The sequence below is a fragment of the Heterocephalus glaber genome, unplaced genomic scaffold (genome assembly GCF_053883595.1).
Source record: "Heterocephalus glaber isolate CG9 unplaced genomic scaffold, H.glaber_assembly_v1.0 deba00001532, whole genome shotgun sequence".
NCBI classification, from domain to species: domain Eukaryota; kingdom Metazoa; phylum Chordata; class Mammalia; order Rodentia; family Bathyergidae; genus Heterocephalus; species Heterocephalus glaber.
This window is the reverse complement of record NW_028258330.1, coordinates 20579163-20600971: the sequence shown is the minus strand read 5'-3', so window position 1 is coordinate 20600971 and position 21809 is coordinate 20579163. Positions and strand designations below refer to the sequence as shown.

Below are 21809 nucleotides of genomic sequence, written 5' to 3'. Positions count from 1 at the left end.
GTCTTGCCCTTCAGGCCTTCGCACACCGTCAGACCAAGCATGGAAAGAAAGGAGCTTAGCAGGTCATATAGACACACAATAAATTGTTTTCTCCTGATTTATCATCTTTCTTATCCTCCTAACTCTCTAGGCTGTCTCCAAAGTACCCATTAGTGCCTAGTCTCAGCCTACTTGGTCCACAGCTACACTGGGAGAAGGAAAAAAAACTTCAAGCCACCATTTCAGATTAAGAATTTGTTTTCAATTCTCATTTACAGTATTTATCAATGCATAAATTAGCAGGGAGCAAAGAAAAATGAAGGGAATGATTTAAAATTGTCACTGAAGTGGACAATGGAGGTACACGCCTATAATCCCAGCACTCAGGAGGCTGAGGCAATAGGATCACCACAAGTTCAAGGCCAGCCTGGGCTACAGTGAGCTGAAGGCTAGCTTGAACTACAGAGCGAGACCTTGCCTCAAAAAATAAAATAAACCAAATAAAATAAAATAGCCACTGAAAACATGTGCTGTTGCTTCCATGCATCAGATAGGGAGGCAAACCTATGGGGACACTGCCTAGTGACCATGAAACCCTTGACTCAAAAAGTCCCTGATCTGGGAACTAGCAGCTCCACATTAGCTGGCAGCAAAGACTATAACAGTGGTGAGAGGACGGTAAAGAGGAATCAATTCTTTAGAAGCAAGGAACAGAGTCAACTTTGAATTTGTCTTTGAAAGGGAGAGGTGCTACTACATGAGCAAAGGATGGCAGAAGAGGAGGTAATATGTCAGGGAGGATGCACATCAATTGTTTTAACACAGACCTACAGTGACAGTGGTGGAAATGAAATGGAAGTTTCTTTCATCAGGTCCAGGCTTACATATTCCACAATTCCCACAATGACCCCAAAGCATCAAGAACTCAGACTGCTCCTTCCCGATGCTCCATTATACCTGAGCCCAGGCCATGTCTGTTCATGTGGTCCAAAATCTCGGTGTCTGTATTCCAGCCAACGCAACTGGGGAGAAGGTAGGCATGCTCTTTCTTTCAATGGGCACAATTTGGAAGTTGCACACCACTTCCACTCATATCCTATTGCCAGAAAATAGCTGCAAGGGAGGCTGGGAAATGCAATTTAAACACAGGGGCTTCTATTGCTCCAGGAGAAAATGGGGGACACCTAGAGGTTTCTGCCCCATGGCCAGAGGTGAGAAAGTGAAGGGCAGCCAGGAGCTGGGTATGTGTTCAGAAGTTGTGGGACAGAAACATATAGGGAAAGTGGGAGTTGGGGCAAATGGTGCAAAAGGGCCACAAATACCAAAGCTATAGACTTTCTTCTGGAAGTCAATTCTCCAGCTTGAGTGTACATCAGCATCCCCCAGAGGACTGTTAAAACTCTTATTGCTGGGCCCCATACCCAGAGTGTCTGATCCATCAAGTCTTTGGTGAGATCTGAAAATACATATTTATAACCAGTTTCCAGGTGCTACTGGTGCTGCCACCCAGAAACTTTGAAATATGTAGAGCCATGGAAAGTTCTGGAGAGGCAAATGATATCTGTATTTCAGAAAGCTGAGTCAGTAACAGTGATAGAGAACACACAGTACTGAAGCTTTTGGAGATTGGATCTTCACATTTTCTTGATCCTCATGTTCCTGAGAAATTGCACTCAAGAGAAACAAGGATGATAAAAAGTCTGCAAAGCAAGGTCATAGAATCAGTGCCCAAGGGTCATTACCCCCACTTCTTGGCAGGACTGACAGTCCCAGCCTTTATCTGCTCTTGTTGTTTCTCTGTTCTGTGTGCAAAAGCCTGATCTGGGGGTGCTGGGGAAGTCCTTGTCTTCACTACTCCAGAGTTCTCCATCAGTAACAACAGAGATTATTTACTTGTCCGAGAACTATCAAGAGGTACACATAAAAAAAAGCTGGACAATGTCTCACAACTATGGGAACTCAGACACTTGCCCACACTCTTGGTTGGAGAGTAAGTTAGCACAACACCTAGATGAGAATCTGATTATCAAATCAAAATTAAAAGCCCATACTCTATTAAAGAGTTCTTTAATAGTTCCATATCCAGGAATTGAGCCTACAGAAATTCTCATGTTTATGTGCCAAAGACAAAGTTATTTAATGCTTCTATTATTCAGCTTTCTATTACCATAACAAAATACCCGAGATAATTAACTATAAAGAGAAAAATATTATTTAGGATCATAGTCCAGAGATCAAAATTGAAGGACCCCCTGTTTTGGGGCCTGCAAGGAAGCTTCACATCATTGCAGGAGTGCATGGCAGAGCAAACTGTTTCCCTAAGGACCTCCCATAAGGTTCCACAACTGCAACAGCACCACCCTGGAGATTAAGCCAATGAAAAATAGGCCATTGGGGAATATTAAAGATCAACTCTATAGCAATGTCCATTATCTGTTCTGGCAAGAGATAGAAAATGACCTAAATGGCCGGGGATTTATCTCAGCGGTTCCAGTGCCTGCCTTGGAAGCGCAAAGTCCTGAGTTCGATCCCGAGTACAAAAAAAAGCAAATGACCTAAATATCATCCACAGAGAGCTAATTACATAAGTCAAGAGGCATTAAAAAATGGAATGAGCAGTCCTTACAAATAAATTAGATCAATATGTGCCCATTTAGAATAATCTGATATTACATATGTGTGTGTGCATAAAATTCCTGAGATTATACAGTCTGTGAGATTATATATGCTATATAGTAGCATATTTTTCACACACACATATACAGACCACTGTTGTGATATTACCACCTAAAATATTTAACTGTGTAAACACATATGTATACACTTACATATTTAGGGCACATCTCTGGAAGGATCTGTAGGAACAGTTTGCCCCTCAGTTAGGAATTGGAATGGAGGTCCAGGTTGAGGAAGAAATTTACTTTTCACTGTAATCTTTTGTTTTTGCAACTTTGAATATGTATTACTTGTTTACATACATAAACATGCAAGCAGTGCCAGGTGTTTTAGATGCTTCATCTTACTAAATCTTGGAATCACCTAGAAGGGAAATGTTCCTGCAACTCCCAGAGGATGGGGAGGTGGAAATCATTTGGGGCAGAAAGGTGGGTAGAAGGGAATGGGAGGAGCCTTGATGTGTAGGTAATGTTGCAAGTTTCCATGGGGTAAACAGTCCCTCCATGGCTGATTTCAAGATACTAGCCTGATGTCACTGAGCAGAGCCTGAAAAGATCCACACCATGCACTCTCAGGAGCTGAGAGGAACCAGATTCAACCCACAGTGAAGGTGATCTTGCATTCTTAAGGTTGGCACCACTGACCCTCCACTCCATGCCCAAGTTTCTCTTCCAAACCAAGACAAATGTGAGCAAACACAGCACTTCAGCATCTAAGCATAACTACCAGGAATCTTCACAGATATTGGGCAGTGTACTGGCAGTATTTACTTGTAGTTTTCCAATGGATTTGAAATAGAAACCCAGACATTAAAATTAAGCATCTACATTTTGTATTTGCAAGTTGCTTTGCCATTTTTTTATGAAATATTGTGCATGGCTATACAATCACAAAGAAATAAAATAATAATAAATTAATGAGTGTTAGTAGTCTGTCAACACAGCTCTGTGTACTTATGGAAGTTCAGCCGTCACAATTAGGGAGGTGATTTAGATACATTTTCAGTGCAGTAATGGGAGACATGGGGACAAGAGAATCAGATTCCAGTTGTGCCCCAGTTCTGCCACCCGCTAGAGATGTTGGGTAAGTCACTCAGCTTCTGTGTCTCACCTAACACAGGTGCTCAGTGGAGATAGTGCTCACCACTCAGGTCTGTACTGGCAGTTTTACTACGTTTCATACATGAAGTTAATACCTGGACATAAGGCAGAGTGGTTCCTTCCCCTCAAAATTGCTTATGTTCTTATAAAAGCTCTTAGAATGTTTCCTGATCCCTAGTCTCTCTCAATTACTTTATTCTAAACCACAAAGTATTGTTTGGGAAAGACTAATTTATGGAAGTCATCTGGAGAAAGTGATTTAAAATATAAAAATTTTAGACACAGATGTAAGTCATTACACCTGGGTTAACCTCATACCCAACTCTTAGGCAAATCTTTTGTAAGTTTAATGAAAGAAGGCTTTAAAAAGAAATACAGGCAGGATGTGGTGGTGCATGTCTATAGTCCCAGCACTTGGGAGGTGGAGGCATGAGGATTGCCATGAATTCAAGGCCAGCCTGGGCTACATACTGAGTTGAAGGCCAGCTTGACCTGCGTAGAGAGACTATCTCAAAAATAAATAAATAAATGAATGAATGAATGAATAAATAAATAAATATTTATTGAGCAAAAAGAAATATAAAAGAGATACATTAAACGTTACAGTGTGATCATGAATATAAACCAATAGAAGAAATAGAAAAACAACCTGTCCTAAGATTAAGGATATCTAGGAGGAATTATTTCAATAGCAGCCTTATATAAAAGCTCAAAAAATGCTGGATCAAAATGTAGATAGGAGTAAAAACTGTGACCTGGAAAGTGACCTGAGTGATGTAGAAACCATCCCAGTGACAATAAAGATACTGAGATCCAGGTGCTGAGGAAGAGATGGAAGAAAGTTGTTTTGTGAAGTGAGTGAAAAACCCCCAATATTTCTAAATACAGTAATCTTGAAAGTATGCATACACTTAAAGTAATAAATTACTTTAAGAATAGAGATTAGAATAGAAATTTCATTATTCCATCTACAGCCTTAGGAATTTGTACATTCTAGTTGATCTCCCAAAAAAATACTTTTGTGCAATCATCTGATTGTGAAAAACAGGCATGTGAAACACAATCTTATATTCAGCTATGTGCCATATGTTACCCTCATGTATTAAACATGACAAACCTGTGGGTACAGATGTTTCTGGTGGGTGCCATCCTCATTGAACACTTGAGTCAGTTTTGAGTCAGTTGAGACATAGAAAAACATCTTATGTGTGGGACAACCCAACTTCAAGATGTATCTAGTACATAAAAGTACTTTAAATCCCACAAAGCTCTGTGTGGTTTATGAGAATTGTGTGATTTGTGGTAGTTAACACTATTATGATGATGGTTGTTCTACAGCCACCTGGGCTCTGGTTGTGCTTTCAAAGCAGTTCTCTGGATTAAAATCCCTTGATCTTTCTCCCCCTAACTGTGTGATATTAGGCAAACTCTTAGCCTAACCTCTCTATGACTCAGTTTCCTCTTCTGTAAAATAGAGAATGCAATAGTACTTCATAGGATTAGTGATTCAATATTAGTATATGTAAGAAGTATTTAAAGAGTGTCTGGTAGGTGCTTCTAAAATGTTAGTTATTATCACTATTTTCATCAAGAGAAAACAAGTATTTTTAGTAATATGTTTGTATTTCAGCTGGGAATGTAGCTCAGTGGTAGAGTACATTACAAGGCCCTGGGTTCAATCCCCAATACCAATAAATAAATAAATATTATTTTTAATTGACACACAGTAATTGTACATATTTATGGGGTATAGTGGGACATTTCAATACATATATGCAAGGTGTGATGATCAAATCAGAGTAATTAGCATATATCACCTCAGATATCTATCACTTTTTGGTGTTAGAAACATCTAAAATCCTCTCTACAAGGTGTTTTTAAATATTCAATTAATTGTTGTCAGCCATAGCTATCCTACAGTGCTAGACTACATGAGAAACTACACCAAGGGAAAATTTTAAGAGGTTCTTTCTCCACACTACAATGAGCTTTTACCTGCAAAGACCCTGACTTATTCATCTTAGGATTCCCACGTCATACAGAGGGCCTAACACCCAGTAATGTGAATATTTGTTGTACAATAATAATTTCTATACAGAAAGGAAGGTAGTCTATAATGTTCAGGGCCCAATACAGACCCTGTTTCATTAGTTGAAAGAAACAGGCCAGGGATTTAGTTCAGTGGTGCTACTGCTTGCTTCGCAAGCGCAAGGTCCTGAGTTCAATCCCCAGTACCAAAAAAAAGAAACGGGCTAGGAGAGTAGCTCAGTGGCAGAGTGCTTGCCTAGCATGAACAAGGCCCTTGGTTCAACCCCCAGCACCACAAAGAGAAAAAATAGAAATGAAGAAAAAGAAAAGAAAAGAAAGAGTGACACACAATTCTGAGTGTTGCTACCTCTGGCTCAGTGTCGTTTCTTACCAGTCAACCAAAAGTTAAAGGAAAACCACAGTGTGACAGAGTGAGAAGACCAGCTATTTTTTTCTTTGAATTCTCATAAAAACGTAAGTTCCTCCACAATAAAACTGAGTTCCATTCATCTTAGTCCTCAATCTGAAAAACAATAGGAGCAAAATAAGTGCTTATAGAGTAAATGAGTGGTGAAGAGTACACTAAATTATTTGTTTTGTAACTGAATATTACTGCTTTTTCATATCTACAAAAAGTACTTAAAATTAATACCCACAATACACACATAAAAAGTTCAAATCATACAAAATTATGTTGAATGTGAATGAATCACCTAGAGAGAATTCTCCTTGGCATCTAGAGCATTACTTAGCCAAGTATTTTGTGTATGCAAATACTAATGTGTAAGTAGAAAGGCTGTATCATGTAGTACTTCAATACTGTGAGCTTTGGAATTGGATATCCTGAGTTTTAATCCAATCTTACCATTCTTTAGTGGTATGGCCTTAAAAAAGCCACGTATCCACTCTCTGCCTTGGTTTGTACAAAAAGTAAAGCTAATAAAAAAACCACCCTAAGACTTACTGGGACAATAAATTAGTACATTTAAACACTTAGGATGGCTCCCAAATCAGAGATATAACTCAATGAAGGTTAGAAATTATGTATGTATACATATTTAAACAAAATATGATGTCACACTGTTTTTTATCTTAGCTTTTCATATAACAAAAATTGTGAGGTTTTGGTTTTTGGTAGCACATACGAAAAATTCCTTCTTCTGATGGCTGTATTGTATTCAAATGTACATGGCTCTATGTGACCAATTTCCTGCTGTGGGCATTCAAGTATTTCTAATATTTTATTAGTACAAACAGCCACAAATCAAAAACCCTTGTTGCACATATATTTTTCCATATTTAGATCAAGTATTTCTATTGGATAAATTCCTAGAAATGGAATCATTAGATCAAAGTACACAAATTTTTAAATATTTTAATAAACAGTGACTTGTCAAATGGCCTTTCTAAAAGGCTATATCACTTTACAGTTTGATTAATGAGTGTACTTTGTTGCTTTGTGGCTGTGTACATTTCAGCCAGACTCCCCTATAATTTATTTTGAATGCCCCAGTAGTATAGAATTAAGTACTTTACTCTGCTAGTTCTGCATGGTAGTTCTTTATCTTTCCAAAAATTGTAAACAACTCCTAAGAACTTAGTAACCAATTTTCTACAGCACATATTCATATACATGGGCTGACAAAGAATTTTTATGCCACTCCCAGATGGGCGAGGAAGAAATGTTGGGATTTTTTGGCCTTTTCAGTGGCCAAAAAGGAAGAACATTTGAAATGAGAACTATCCATTGAGTTTTAGAGACAGGGTGGCTGTATGTACATTCATCTTTGTTTTCTGTGATTGGAACCCTTATTTCATAGAAAAAAAAAAAGCCATCTCTCTGTTGAGTGTTCTGGGTACAATGTCTCTAATTCCGTGCTTCCTGGAGTGTGAGGAGTTAGGACTGGGAGCCCAGCAGATGCAGGCAGGTAATGAATGCACAAACAGGTAGCCTTCCTAGCCAGAAGTTGAATAGCGCCACCAAGGGGACAGGTGGCTCCAGTGGTGACTGAAGCCCATTCTGTTTTTATTTTTAATATCAATTTTAGCCCAAGTTATAAGTATACATAATATGAGTCAGATATTACTACAAAGCTTGTAACAAAAACCCCTGTCCCACACCTAATTCCATTCCAGAGACAGTAACTTTAATTTTGTATAGTTACCATACCTGATTATGGTGTCACTTCTTGGCTTTTAAATTTTATACATTTCCTATTAAGTCACAGCCATGGAAGACAGTCTCTCTCTCTCTCTCACTCTCTCTCTCCCCCTCCCCACCCCCCCGTGCATGTGTGCATGCCCATACATGCTTCACCTCTCCAGTTTTCCCAAAATAACTGAAATAATTGTATCATATTTTTTGGTTAAATCAATGTGCTGTTATACATTATGACAATTAATATTATTTCCAGCTGAGCATCATAGTTTATGATGATTTCAATGTTTTTCTTATAAACTGCTTTGGTATCTTGGCTTTAATGATCAGCACAGGTCTTACTTGCTAAGTTTCCTGTGTAACAGCTCCAATTCATCCCCAAATTCTTTGCCAGAACTCAAATCCTCTGCAATTGCCTCAGCTTTGTGCTGCGCATAACATGTGAACACTCAACAGTGTACCCAGAACACTCAACAGAGAGATGGCTTTTTGTCTAGGAAATAGGGGTTCCAGTCACAGAAAATAAAGATGAATGTAGATGCAGCCACCCTGTCTCCAAAACTTAATGGATGGTTCTCATTTCAAATGTTCTGCAACACAGGAGCAGAACAGTTTAAGGCAGTTGTTTTCAAATGTGGTCCCCAGAAACTAGCAAATCAAAATCAATATGACCCACCTTGATAGAAAAGCAAATTATCATTGTCTTACCCCAGATTTATGGAATGAGTTGCTCTGGGGGTGGGACCCAGAAATTTGGCTTTTTTTTTTTGGTACCAGGGATCGAACTCGGGACCTTGCGCTTGCAAGGCAAGCAGCAGAACAACTGAGCTAAATCCCTGGCCCAAAATTTGGCTTTATCTAGACCCCCAGGTGATGCTAATGGGCACTCAAGCTTGAGAACCACTGATTAAAGAGCACAGACACTGAAATCTAAGGCCAGAATTTGAATCCCAAGTATTCCATTCATTTGTGACTAACAACTTCCAAAATTCAGTCTTCCATTCATAAAATGAGGATAATAACCTTTAGAAAATAGAGTTATTGGGCCAGGGATGTAGCTCAGTGGTACAGCGCCTGTCTGGCAAACACAAGGCCCTGAGTTCGATTCCCAGTACTGAAAAAATAGAAAGAAAATAGTTATTGTGAGCAGCATGACACTAGACTTCATCAGAAGCTCCAGTTTTTTCTCAGAGCCGTCTGAAATCCAGGTCCATTGTGGGAAGGGAGCCCTCTAAGCCTGCTGCAGGGCCTTACCCCAGGCCTTCCCAATATCCCCTGGCTTCTATCTTTAGCACTTCTGCACCCTTGAAGCCTCATGGAATCACACTTATCCCTGAGAAGAATTAAGACGAGGAAGGGGGTTGGAGTCTAGCCTCATCCTCACCCTCTGTCTTCTCACTTTGACCAGTTCTTAACTTCGTAACTGACTTGAGCCTCTGCTCTCTCATAGGTGAAAGGAGCGGCAATCGTGTCCAATTACACCAGGGTGCTGGTATCTAACAAGCACTCAGAAAGTCCCAAGTCTTTATCATGGCTCCCATCCCTGTCTCATTATGGGGCTCCACCACTTCTCCCCTGACATCCCACTACCCTTCCCTCCTCCCACTCAATTCCAACCCCATGAAATGCTCTTCCAATGGATATAAATTTGACTTAGTCTTTTACTTAAAGCAGATCTCTGCTCAATGGTTTAGAAAGGTTTTCCTTAGAAAGGTTTTCCCAAACCATACAAAATGGTTCTAAAATAGCAGCTACTCTATCCCTATCTATGCCTTGGCTTGCTTTATTTCCCTTCATAGGCCAATCACACAATTCTGTTCCATCTTGTTGTCTGTGTCAGCCCCTCAAAGGCAATCTCTAAGTTTGATCTTGTTCTCCCCCTTAAATCAGTTCTATAATTGCCTAACACATAGGAAGGGCTTAAAAATGTTAGTCAAATGAATGACTTGTCTTTTGTTTGATGTAGTCCCTGTCTTATTCAGCCATTATCTGAGTGATTGCTTGTGAACAGAGAGCACATTCCACACATCCCCTGACACACAGCAATGGGCAACCAGCAGGTAGAGGCTGTCCATCCCTTCTTCACTGCAGGCCAATAGCAACCTCATTTCTGTTCTTCTCATTTCCTCATTTGCTGAGTCTTGAGCTCCAGTCATGTGCCTGGCATGTCTAAGGCTCCAGGGATATTGAGATGGGCACATTTGTAGACAGAAAAGATAAAGAAATGAAAAATGGTTGGCTATAAATGCTTATACTGTTTACCTGGGGGCTGAGCAGGGTAAGGGGTGTGAAGTACCTGGGTCCTCAGTTCCATTCCAATTGAGCAACCTCCACCCTCAGTTTCTTCATTTGTAAAATGGGTAATGGACAGTACCTACCTCAGGATTGTCCTAAGAATTCTTTGTTAATCACTGTGTTTATGGGGTGGAAAACTTTCATAAATGTTGGCTGTCAGTTCTAACAGTAAGTACAGGATACTTTTGTAATGTAATCAAATCTAATATGAAGAATAAGAATGGGGTCAAGTCATCAACTTATCAAGTAATCTGGTCCTTCTGTCAACAAAAAGGACTTACACCCTTGTGATTCTTCCCAGAGTTTTGGATCCAGTCTTTCTCAAAACTCAGGTAGGTAAAGTATCCAGAAGGAGAGGTACTCCTGGCTTCATCCAACTTATGGAATCAGGGCTGGGAGGAGTGGAGCCAGGCTGTGCAGCACAGCCACCAGTCCTTAGAAACCTCTAAGTAAAGACACAAATGTTTATGGCTATTCAGGGCTTCGTTTGCCTCTCACCTTTTAACCGAACTTCACTGTGATATAATTTGCTGCAATAGGCTTTCATCCCTTAGCAAACTCCCTGAGCCCCTTAGCAGTCAGTTCCCACCCAAATAGGAAGTAGGGAGATAGATCTCAAAGGGGAAGGGGATCAAGAGATGGAGAAAGGGGGAGGGAGGAGAGGGAAATTAGTTTTTTGAGACATGGTTGTGCTATGTAGTTCAGGCTGGTCTTGAATTTACTGTGTAGCCCAGGCTGCCCTCAAAATTATGATTCTTCTGCTTCAGCTGGCATTATAGGTGTGCCCCATCATACCCCATTCCAGCCTGAGGCAAATTAACAAGACCTTGTCTCAAAATAAAAATGAAAAGGGCTGAGGCCACAGCACAGTGGTGGAGTATTTGCCTAGCATGCATGAGGCCCTGAGTTCTGTCTCTAGTACTGCCCCTCCTGAAAGCTTGCATTTTGAAGAATTATATATGAAATCATCTAGTATGTATTCTTTAATGTTTGACTTCTTCCACTCAGTGTAATTATTTTGATCCATCCATTTGCTGTTAAATATTAATATTTCATTCCCTTTTTTTCACTGTATGGAAATAGCACAATTTGTTTGTACATTTGTTTGATGAACATGGGAATATCTTCCAGTTTGGGACTCTAATGGGGAAAGCCACTAATAAACATTTCTATATGTTTATTTGTGAACACAAATTTTCATTTATTTAGGGTAAATACCTAGACATGGAATTGCTAGGATTTAGGGCAGATATACTATATATTTAACTTTTTTTTCCCCCCAATACTAGGTGTTAAACCCAGGGTCTCCACACTGAGCATTCCCAGTCCTTTTTTATTTTGAGACAGGGTCTTACTAAGTTGCCCAGGCTGGGCTTGAATTTACCATCCTCCTTCTCAGCCTCTTAGAATACTGAGATTACAGGCATGTACCACCAAACCTGGCTGTATATTTAATTCTGAAAGAAACTACCACACTGTTTTTTCCAAAGTAGTGGAACCATTTTACACTCTCACCAGTTGGCTGGAGTTTACCTATCTCATGGTGTTTGTAATTGCTGCTCCCTCTTCCTTGAATGATCTTCCACTACTTGTAGCATGGCTGGGCTCTTGACATTCTGGTCTCAGCTCAATGTCTTACTCTAAAGAGATGGTTAGGGGACTGGGATTTAGCTCAGAGGTACCGAGTCTGCCTTGCAAGCACAAGGTCCTGAGTTCAATCCCTGGTACCAAACAAAACAATCAAAAACCCAACAAAATAAGGAGATGGTTAGGAACTGAATTGTGCCCCTCTACCCACCCAAGTTCATATATTGAAGAAACACATCTTAGTACCTAATGATGCGTCTACATTTGGAGATTAGGTCTTTAAAGAGGTCATGAAATAAAATGAGGACTCTAATCCAACATGATTGGCATCATATAGGACCAGAAGAAGAAGAGATACCAGATTCACTCTTGCAGAGGGAAGACCATGTAAGGACACAAGAAAGCAGGTGTCTGCAAGCCAAGCCTACACCCTGATCTTGGACATCTAGGATCCAGAACGATTGGAAAATAAATTTCTGTTGTTTATACCACCCAATCTGTGATGTGTTGTTATGGAAGCCCTAGCAAACTAAATATAAAGGTCTTTCAATTACCATTTTGCAATCACCATAATAATTATCTCAAGAATCATCAATGAACACTAAAGCCAGAAACTAATGAAGAACAGGATATTTAGTTTCAAAATTATCTTCCTTCAAGATATTTAATAATTACATAGGGAAAAAACAGACATCACCTTAACAAATGATCAGAGTTAACATCACCAATGTTGGTACAAGCCAATGCCATGTGTGCTGCCTGATGTGAGGTCGAGGATAGAACTTTCTTTCAGTAGCCTTTTTTGTCAAAAGTGCATAGTCTGAATCCAATCAGAAGAAAATATCATTCAATTCAAATTTAGTGACATTCTACAAAACAATCTGCCAATATGCTCCACAAATGTCAAGGTCATGAAAGACAAAGAAAGCAAGTAACTAACTGCCTTCCCAGATTAAAGGAAGCTGAAGAGATAGGACAATTAAATTCAACAAGTGATCCTGAATTAAATCCTAGGTAATATCTATAAAGGATACTATTTGGGACAATTAGCAAAACTTAGATAAGAATGACATATTAAATAAGAAAATGGTATCATTGTTAAAATTCCTGATTTTAATCATTGTATTGAGACTCAGCAACAGAGTCCTTGTTCTTAGGAGATAAACTCAGAAATATTTGATAATGCTGTATGAAATCTTTGTATGTTTTGTTTTGTTTTGGTGACAAGGTCTCTCTATGTGGTTCCATATTGGCCTTGAATTTGCTGTGTAGCCTAGCCTGGCCTCAAACCCACAGCAATCCTCCTGCCTCAGCCTCCTGAGTGCTGGGATTATAGGCATATGCCACCATGCCCAACTAGAATATTAAATTTTAACATTATAAAATGATTTAGAGCAAAAGATATATATATATATATATATGCACTATATATGTGTATGTGTGTGTGCATATACACGAGATATGATCATACAAATGTAGAAAATTTAATACTTTGTTATTCTGGTTGAAAGTATATGAGAGTTCTTTAGTACTTTTAAAATTTCTAAGTACACTTGATGGGGCGCAGGGGGGACTGGGAATTGAACCCAGGGCCTTGCACATCCTAGGCGAGCACTCTACTACTAAGCTTCATTTCTGACCCTACATTTGAAATTTTATTTTGAAGAATTAAGACTTTCGGTGATTATACTATCAGAAGAGGTCTTCAGCCAGGCATGGTGGCGTGGGTTTGTAATCAATCCCGGCACTTGGGAGGCTGAGGCAGGATCTCAGCAAGTTTGAAGACAGCCTGTACTACATAGCAAGACCCTGTCTCAAAAAAAACAAAGTGGGAGCAAAATGGTCTTCAAACCCCAAGAACCCTCTAGTTCATTCTTTTTCTCCATCACACTTTCACTGACAAAAAATTTCTGTGCATTTGTTTACTTGATAATAATATCCAATGTTTATTGTACGGAACATCCTGTCCTGTTCTAAGGGTTTTCACTGTGTAATCTATGAAAATATACAAGCTTGATTATCTTGCCCCAAATCACCCGAGGTTTGTCTGCTAAAGTGGCAGAGCTTCAAGTAAGGCAGGGACTGATTTGCCCACTGCACTTTCCCTAGACTTAGACTGGTGCCTAGTATATGATGTGCATTCAATCTGTAGATCCAATTAACATATATTAAGCACCCTGTTAGGCACTGAGGTACAAAGCAGTGAACAAAATATGCAAGAGTCCATGCCTACATGGAGCTTACACTGAGTACCATCGCCTCACACTCAATTATCCACGTATTTACTTATTTAGTGGGTGGTAGTGGGGATTAAACCCAAAGTCTTTGCACTGAGGTACATCCCCAGCCCTTTTTAAATTTTTATTTGGAGACAGGGTTCCCCCAAATTGCTAGGTTGCCCAGGTTGGGCTGAAATTTACGATCCTCCTGTGCCAGTTTCCCAGAAGGCTGGGATTACAGGCATTTACCACCTCGCCGGCTCACCATATTTCATTTGGTCCTATCAGGTCTGAAAGGATGGTTCAGTCTATTTTGCAGAGGAGGAAACTGAAGATCAGGGTGGGGCAACGATTTACCTCAGATCAATGTTATCGTTCCTAGGAGTGAGGATGGGATTCCAAACCAGCCTCTGAGGTTCTCAGGCCAGAGTCCTCAATCAATCAAGCCAACAAATCCAATCACCCAATCAGTATTTATTGGGTCCCCAGTGCGGGCGGTTAGTCCTCGCGCAGGTCAAGAGGAGAGGCTGCGGTGCGCTGGTGGCAGCACAGGCAAGGAGGCCTCCGCGGGTCGCGGGAGTTTGGCGCCTATTTTTTGTTGGTTGGGTGTTCTCGCCAGTGATTGGACCGCAGCGCGGCGTCCCGGGTGCGCCGGGTGCGCCGGGTGCGCCGTGTGGCGGCTGCTCTGTAGACCTTGGCAGGACCTGGGGAAGCGCAGTAGGCGACTGGCCTCCCGGGGGATGGGCCACCAGGAATCTCCGCTGACCCGAAGAGCGGCGAGAGGCGCAGCTTACGTAAAGAGGTTATGTAAAGGGGTCAGCGAGCGCGAACACGTGGAAAACCACGGGAACCTGGAAGCCTGGGCCCCCTTGTCGAGTGCCACTGCCACCACCGGTGCAGCACTACAGCCTGTCGCCCGCCCAGCCCGGGCCAACTACTCCCGCGCTACTCGGTCCCGGAGGCTGCTCCGGCTTGGAGCGGACCATTTCCCGGCGAGGGCTCCAGGGGGGAAACGCGCCGCCCGGAAGTGGAGCAGCGCCAGCCAGGTAAGGGCTAACCGGCGGAGCTGAAATTAACCGCCGCTTCCGTGGCGCTTGGGGAGGACACCAGGGTCCTTGGTTTGTCGCGCTCTGAGAGGCACTTTTAGCCAATCTCCTCCACCCGCTATCTTGTGGACTTGGGTCGGTCCATTGGGCTCTATGGCTTAATTCAAAGGACTGTTTACACCCAGGAAGACTTAAGGCAGGGCGCAGGAAGGGGAATGCCAGAGACCAGCAAGCTGGAAGGACTTAACAATCAGAATAGCTCCTTTAGGTGATTTTCTTAAATACAAAAGACCTCTCGTTTTTGTTTTTTCTATTTCCACCCGCTAAATAAACGGAGAAGACCAGAGGCCTGTGCTTTTCTTTCCGGTTCTCCCTCTGAACGCCTATTCAAGTGGTTCCGTCTTTCCCGCTTTCCCCTCCCCTTCCCTGTTCAGTCTGTGGCGGCGGCTTCCGTCTTAAAGGGCCCAAGGAGACCGAAGGAGGAGCAGGAGTAGGTGGGGCTCTCCGCTGCCTGCTCTCCTTGCCTTCCTGCCTCAGCCTGGTCGTTTAACCACTTCTTTCGTCCACAGGTCACAATCCAAGGTCCCGCTCCTTCGCGTGCCGGGACCGGACGAAGGGATGAAGCAGGGCGGACCCGGGCAGCACCGTTGCTGCTCCCCCCGCCGCCCGCAGCCATGGAAACGGGGGAGGAGGACGGCGCCCGCCGAGGTACACAAAGCCCGGAGCGGAAAAGGCGAAGCCCAGTGCCGAAGGCGCCCAGCGAGAAGCTGAGGCCGGCAGCTGCGGCCCAGGCAATGGATCCAGTGGCGGCCGAGGCCTACCTGGCGCGCCGGCGGCCCGAGGTTAGCAGCGGGTCTGCGCCGCCCCGCTACAGCCTGTTGGCGGAGATCGGGCGCGGCAGTTACGGCGTGGTTTACGAGGCAGTAGCCGGGCGCAGCGGGGCCCGGGTGGCGGTCAAGAAGATCCGCTGCGACGCCCCTGAGAATGTGGAGCTGGCGCTGGCCGAATTTTGGGCCCTGACCAGCCTTAAACGGCGCCACCAGAACGTCGTACAGTTTGAAGAGTGCGTCCTGCAGCGCAACGGGCTCGCCCAGCGCATGAGCCACGGCAACAAGAGTTCGCAGCTTTACCTGCGCCTGGTGGAGACCTCGCTCAAAGGTAGGACTGCCCTGCCCACTCAGGGCCTGGGCCCTCTGCTTCTGGGGCCGCCGGGTCCCATAGGCCCTGGTCCTGATCCTGTCACCCTTGGCCCAGACACACCCTCCTTTTCCAGGCCCAGGCTTTGGAGCCATCTTCTTGGGAACTCAGTCCTGCCCTAAACGTTAGGGAAGTTCCGTGAGAAGAGCTCACTTAACTGCTAACCATTATCGTAGTATTCTCAGTGTTAGCCTTTATTAACAGCCAGCTTTCCCTTAAGATGGAAGGGGGACTGAAGGGTTTGAGCTCAAAGTTGAGCGACTGAATTGCGGAGCTTCCTCACCTTCCAGGGCCTCTTTTTCCCTCCTAAAACAAACAAAAACTTCACTCCCTCCCCTTCTTGTTATTTCCTGACATCCTCCAGCCCCACCCCTAAAACTCTTGCTTTCCTCTGAGACCCCCATGCCTCCATCCCAGGGCAGTCAAGCAAACCCTGGGTTTTCTGCCTCAGTCCTTTGGGGCATACATAATAATAACCCTGACAGGAGGGCCTGGAGCTGTCATACAACAACATCCAACATCTTTTCCCGCCTTTTGACCTTATTAATATTTTTTTCTGTGAGGCTGGCTGGGAAGTGGTTTTACTTATAAAGAAATGGAACTTCTCGACCAAGGGGCTTGGAAAGCAAACTGGGAGGATTACAGGTAGCCAAGGATGTGTTCAGAGAGGAGAAGGGGCAGTGGGCCAGAAAAGCGAGGACGCATCCAGAGGCCAGAGAATCCAAGGGAAGAATTAATCTGCATCCCAGGGATAGTCTGAGCACTGAAGTGATTTATCTATTTAGGTTTTTTGAGACAGGGTCTCACTATGTAGTGTGGGCTGCCCTTGAACTCACTGTGTAGCCCAGGCTGGTCTTGAAGTTCTGATTCTCCTGCCTCAGCCTCTTTTAAGTGCTGGGATTACAAGCATGTAATTTTAGATAAAATGTTAAAAGCAAATTCTGTCTCCTTTCTATAAATAGAGAAACCAAGCCTTAGAGGTGAACAAGGATAACTTGATTAAGGTTAATCAGCTTGAAAGGGAACTCTTAACTGCTGGTTTCTATGTATGTACTTCTCATAGCTTGAGTGATGTGAACCCAAGTCTGTCTTTATTCAAAGCCTGAATCCTTTCACATAGGTGCTGCTGCTGTCTCTTAAGGACGACCTTTTAAGAACCAGTAGGATTTGGGATTTGATAAGGCAGTTTCCTAAAACCATTTTTGAGCTTTTACCTAGCTTCACTCTAAGACCCCACAAGCCTATATCCCAAGAGACCTCCATGTCCGTTTCAAGTGAGTCGTGTGACAGTCAGTATCACCTGGGGACCGTTTTTCAAGAGACTCTTCCTTTATGCCCATCCCCCACCCCATCTATTCTGAAAACCCCGAATCCCCCCAGGGTGAAACTTTTGTTTTGAAGTCTCCCCAAGGAGATTCTTTTATCTTGCTTATATTCTAAGAGCTCATCTCTTACAGGTCCTTGTTCTCATAATTCTCTGTGGTTAATAATGATCTGGACTTCATATTTTAGGGCTACATTGGTATTAGAATTTGCTTTTCTACTTTTCTACCCTCAGTTCACTGATGCCAGTCTTGAAATTTCAACCATAGCTTGCCGCCTTTCCTTAAACCCCCCAAAATATAAACATATTGAAACTTTCTTCCCAGCTAAAACATTTTTAAGAATTTCACAGTAAACAAAGGCAGCACAGCACAGTTGTTAATTCTGAGGACTTTGAGGTTAGGCTCACATTCAGCCTTGGCTTGTCCTAAACTGAAGCATGGGCATGGGACCAGTTCTTTAAAACCTATGAGGGGCATAAGATAAGAGATACCTTCATCATAGGGTTGCTGTGCACACTGGGAATGTCAGTAATGTTCCAGATAAAGAGAAATTCTCTGCCTCAGTAAGTTCAGGCTTCATACTGAGTTCTCTTCCACCTTCACCCACTTTGGAGATTTACACTCTTGTAGAAGTGTCCCAAACTTCTTTGACCACCAAACAAATCCTATTTCCTTGTGTTGTCAGGCGCACTGTATTTGCGTCCTCCCCTTGAGAATTACTACTGAGACCTACACAAATGAAATAATTTGCTTTAGTCCACTTAATATGATTGCTTTCAGTTGTTTGGAATCCTCACACTATTTGAGCCTTCACATTGTTCTGGGCTCAGAGACAACATATTGAAGAAAATGTGTATTTCTATTTAGGAAAATAGGCTAAGCTTTCATATAATCTTTATTCAGCAAGTAATAAATACAGTCATTTTTCACCTTTCATTATTAAGTGGAGAGAAGAAACCCAACTCTTCAGGTTAAGTTTTCCTGGCTCTAGTTTCCAAGATTTTTCCTGGCTCTAGTTTCCAAGATTTATCTGTCATTCTCCATCCTAGGGCCCTGGGCTTCCAGCATACTCCAGTAATGTCAGAGCTGGAAGGAATCCTAGAGATAACCTGGTTCCGCTCGCTCTCTACCTGGTTCCGCTCGCTCTCTACCTGGTTCCGCTCGCTCTCTCTCATTAAATGGAAAAGCACTTTGGAGTTACCCTTTGCCCATTTCCTACAATTTACAATGAATTTGAAATAGAACAAAGTGACAACCTGCCTTGAAGTCTCAACTGAAGCAAATGCATACTTTTTACTGAGTCCCTATAGTGGTGTTTGAAAGAAAAGGAGGGAAAAAACTCCTTGTCCCAAAGGCACTTACATTTGAAAAGTTTGAGAGTTCTAAAAGATTTAAATGGTAATCAAGGTCACTGGAGGAAATGGTACGAATGTTAGCTCGTTAACAAAGGCTTTGTGGAAGGTGTACAGAAGTGAAGAGAACCTAGAATTAAAGGAGAAGGTGTGTTTGAAAGAAGGTTGCCTAGGACCATGTAGGTAGAGATAAGTGGAATGTGTTTCAGTATTGGGCCAGTAGAACAGTTATTTTCCTTTTCCATCTCAACTCCCTAGTGAATACACAGAAGGCATTTCTGTGGTCTCAAGAAATCACTTGATGTTGGGCCGGGGATTTAGCTCAGTGGTTCCGGCGCCTGCCTCTCAAGCGCAAGGTCCTGAGTTCGATCCCCGGGACCAAAAAAAAAAAAAAAGAAAAAGAAATCACTTGATGTATAAATAGTCCAATATTAAAGAAAGTTCTTACCCAATTTGATGAACTTTCGTCGCCTAAACAACCCTAACCAAAACACAGTGTAGAGAACAGACTCTGTAGTCAAAAGTCCTAGGTATCTGATCTAGCCTGTCTCACCAGGCAGGACACTGGACCCCAGAAAAAGGACAGAGTTTGCTCAAAATGAGGTAGTGGCAGATTCAAATCAGCCTCCTAGATTTTTAACAATACATTATCTGGTTGAATGTTTAGTGTTATTGAAGTATCTTTCACATAAAAACAAGGCATCTCCAGTTTACTTTTTTGATGAGGCTTTGTTTTGGTACTGGGGATCGAACTTGGGACCTTGCTAGGCAGGGGGTGGAACCACTGAGCTAAATCCCTGGCCTTTTGTTTTTTTGAGACAGCGTCTCACTAAGTAGTTCAGGCTGGCCTCAAACTCACAGTGATCCTCGTGCCTCCATCTCCCAAGTGCTGGGATTACAGGCGTGTACCACCACACCCAGCAACAGTTTGATTTTAAAACCTTTTCTCTTTTGAGACAGTCTTGTGAATCCTACCCTAGCCTGGCAATTCTGCCTCAGCCTCCCAAGTGCTGGGATTACAGGCATGCCCCACCACGCCCAGATGCTTGTATTCTCTTGTTTTCTATTGCTAAAAGAACCCTGTCCTGAATGCACCTAAAACAAAGTTCAAGCTGCCACTTAGAAAATAACAGACAGCCTGTCAAACTCAGAAATTCTGTTGCTCCTATCTCTAGATGAACAGCAGTGAGGACCACCCTCTTCTGTTCTCCTCCAAAAAACTCAGGACAGCCAGGGATTTAGCTCAGTGGTTCCGCTGCCCGCCTCACAAGCGCAAGGTCCCTAGTTCGATCCCCATACCAAAAAAAAACCAAAAAACTCAGGACAAATTGAAGGATCATAAAACTAGTGGTTTAGTAGAACTGAGATCCTGGAGCTTAGTTTATCTCCAATTTGGTAAAAAGACACTAGTTCTGTTTGCCAGTTGTTTGATGTTTACTGTACTCAGGTGGGCTTTTCTTTTTTTTTTTTTTTTTTGGTGATGGTGGTGGTGGTGGTGGTAATGGGGATTGAACCTAGGGTCTTTGAATGGAGCTACATCAACTACATCCCCAAAGCTTTTTTACTCCCCAGACAAGGTCTTACTAAGTTGCCCAGGCTGGGCTCAAACATGCTATTCTTCCTCAGCCCTCCAGAGTGCTGGAGTTACAAGCATGCACCACCAAGCCTGGTGGTGTCTTAAGTTAGCTTGAGGTAGTTAAACCTAAGCCCTTGAATGTAGTCTTGCCTGGGCACCAATGCCAGGTGACTGACCACTGGGAGCAGTTGTATAGAAGGGAGCTATACAAGCTTTCTTCCTGGTGGCCTGCACATGTCCAAATGAACGTAATGCATAATGCAAACATTTTCTCATATTTCAGTTGGAGGCAGTGATAGTGAGGGGAAAACTAGCCTGAGGGAGACCAGGGTCTTGGCAGGAATTGGTTGTCACTCTGCAAGCTGCCCCAGGCAGTTGAGTGCCTAAGAAAACCTTGGGGCTCATCAGGGCAGGACCACCCCATGCCCAAGCTTCTAGAAAGCAACTGAATTCTCTTGTATCTTAGGCCTCAGTTTAGAGAGCCCCCAGCCAGGCAGAGCTGGAAGGTGATTTTGGCTACCTTGACATAGATAAAAATGGCCTTAGAGTCCCTGTAACAAGTTACTGGGATACAGTAGAACACTGGATGTGGAGTCAGAAGGTTTTAGTTCCAGTTTCACCCTGTTAATGAGTTAAAACTTAGTGATCGTTATGTGCCTGGTTGTGTTCTGAATGCTTTTTAAAACCTATTCGGCCCTCACAACCACCTTTTGAAGTCACTGCTGTGATTCTTTTACAGTTGAGGCAACTGAGTCCTGGAAGTTAATGAAATCGTCCAAGGCAAAACAACAAAGCAAGTAACCAAGCCAGGCTTGGACTACAAACATTGTGGCTTGAGTCTGCTTTCCTGATCACTGTGGGGCACAGTGGAGACAGGTGGCTTAAGTTCTGAGTTCTGTTTTTCTTGATTGTAAAATGGACACAATCAGACTTTGCTTAGAAGTTAATGGCTATTGCTTAATATTTAATTGTGTATTAATCAGTGCTTGTGGCACCACTGATTTCATTTGGTTCATGTATCTTAACTGCTGGAGTATGTCCTTGCTTTCTGGTGTTCTCTTGAATGTCTTAGGGCAACCATATAGATTTCTGCTTTCCTTCTGTGTGCTTTGGGGATTTTAGGTACAATACCAGCCCCAGGAGATAGAAACAACCCTTACCTAATTGAGAGCTTTGGTTAATTGGGGTTGCATTGAGGAAGGCTTTTTATAGTATACCCTCTCAAGGAGAGCTTAGGTTTCTAGTAGAACATCAGTTTACCTTGAATTTGG

At 42.6% G+C, this 21809-nt stretch overlaps 1 protein-coding gene and 1 long non-coding RNA gene across 4 annotated transcripts in view; one reads left to right on the top strand and one right to left on the bottom strand.

Annotated features, from left to right (window-relative positions):
* Nucleotides 1-2085: 2085 nt before the first annotated feature.
* On the bottom strand, nucleotides 2086-14521 carry LOC110348316 (uncharacterized). The gene is made up of 3 exons (XR_015441993.1): nucleotides 14400-14521; nucleotides 8965-11876; nucleotides 2086-6306 (listed from the first exon to the last, which is right to left on the bottom strand). It is a non-coding gene; the product is annotated as an uncharacterized LOC110348316 (long non-coding RNA).
* A 124-nt stretch (nucleotides 14522-14645) lies between these two features.
* Stk35 (serine/threonine kinase 35) overlaps nucleotides 14646-21809 on the top strand; it is an 85658-nt gene continuing 78494 nt past the window's right edge. For 2 of the 3 annotated variants that reach the window (XR_015441992.1, XM_021254970.2), the window contains exons 1-2: nucleotides 14684-15088; nucleotides 15658-16246. Coding sequence is in view for 2 of the 3 variants with exons in the window: in XM_021254970.2 (XP_021110629.1) it covers nucleotides 14783-15088; nucleotides 15658-16246 (895 nt within the window). In the remaining variant the exon portion in view is untranslated. Of the gene's footprint in view, nucleotides 15089-15657; nucleotides 16247-21809 lie in introns of all 3 variants that reach the window. The other variant, XM_004840666.3, reaches the window with a different exon arrangement.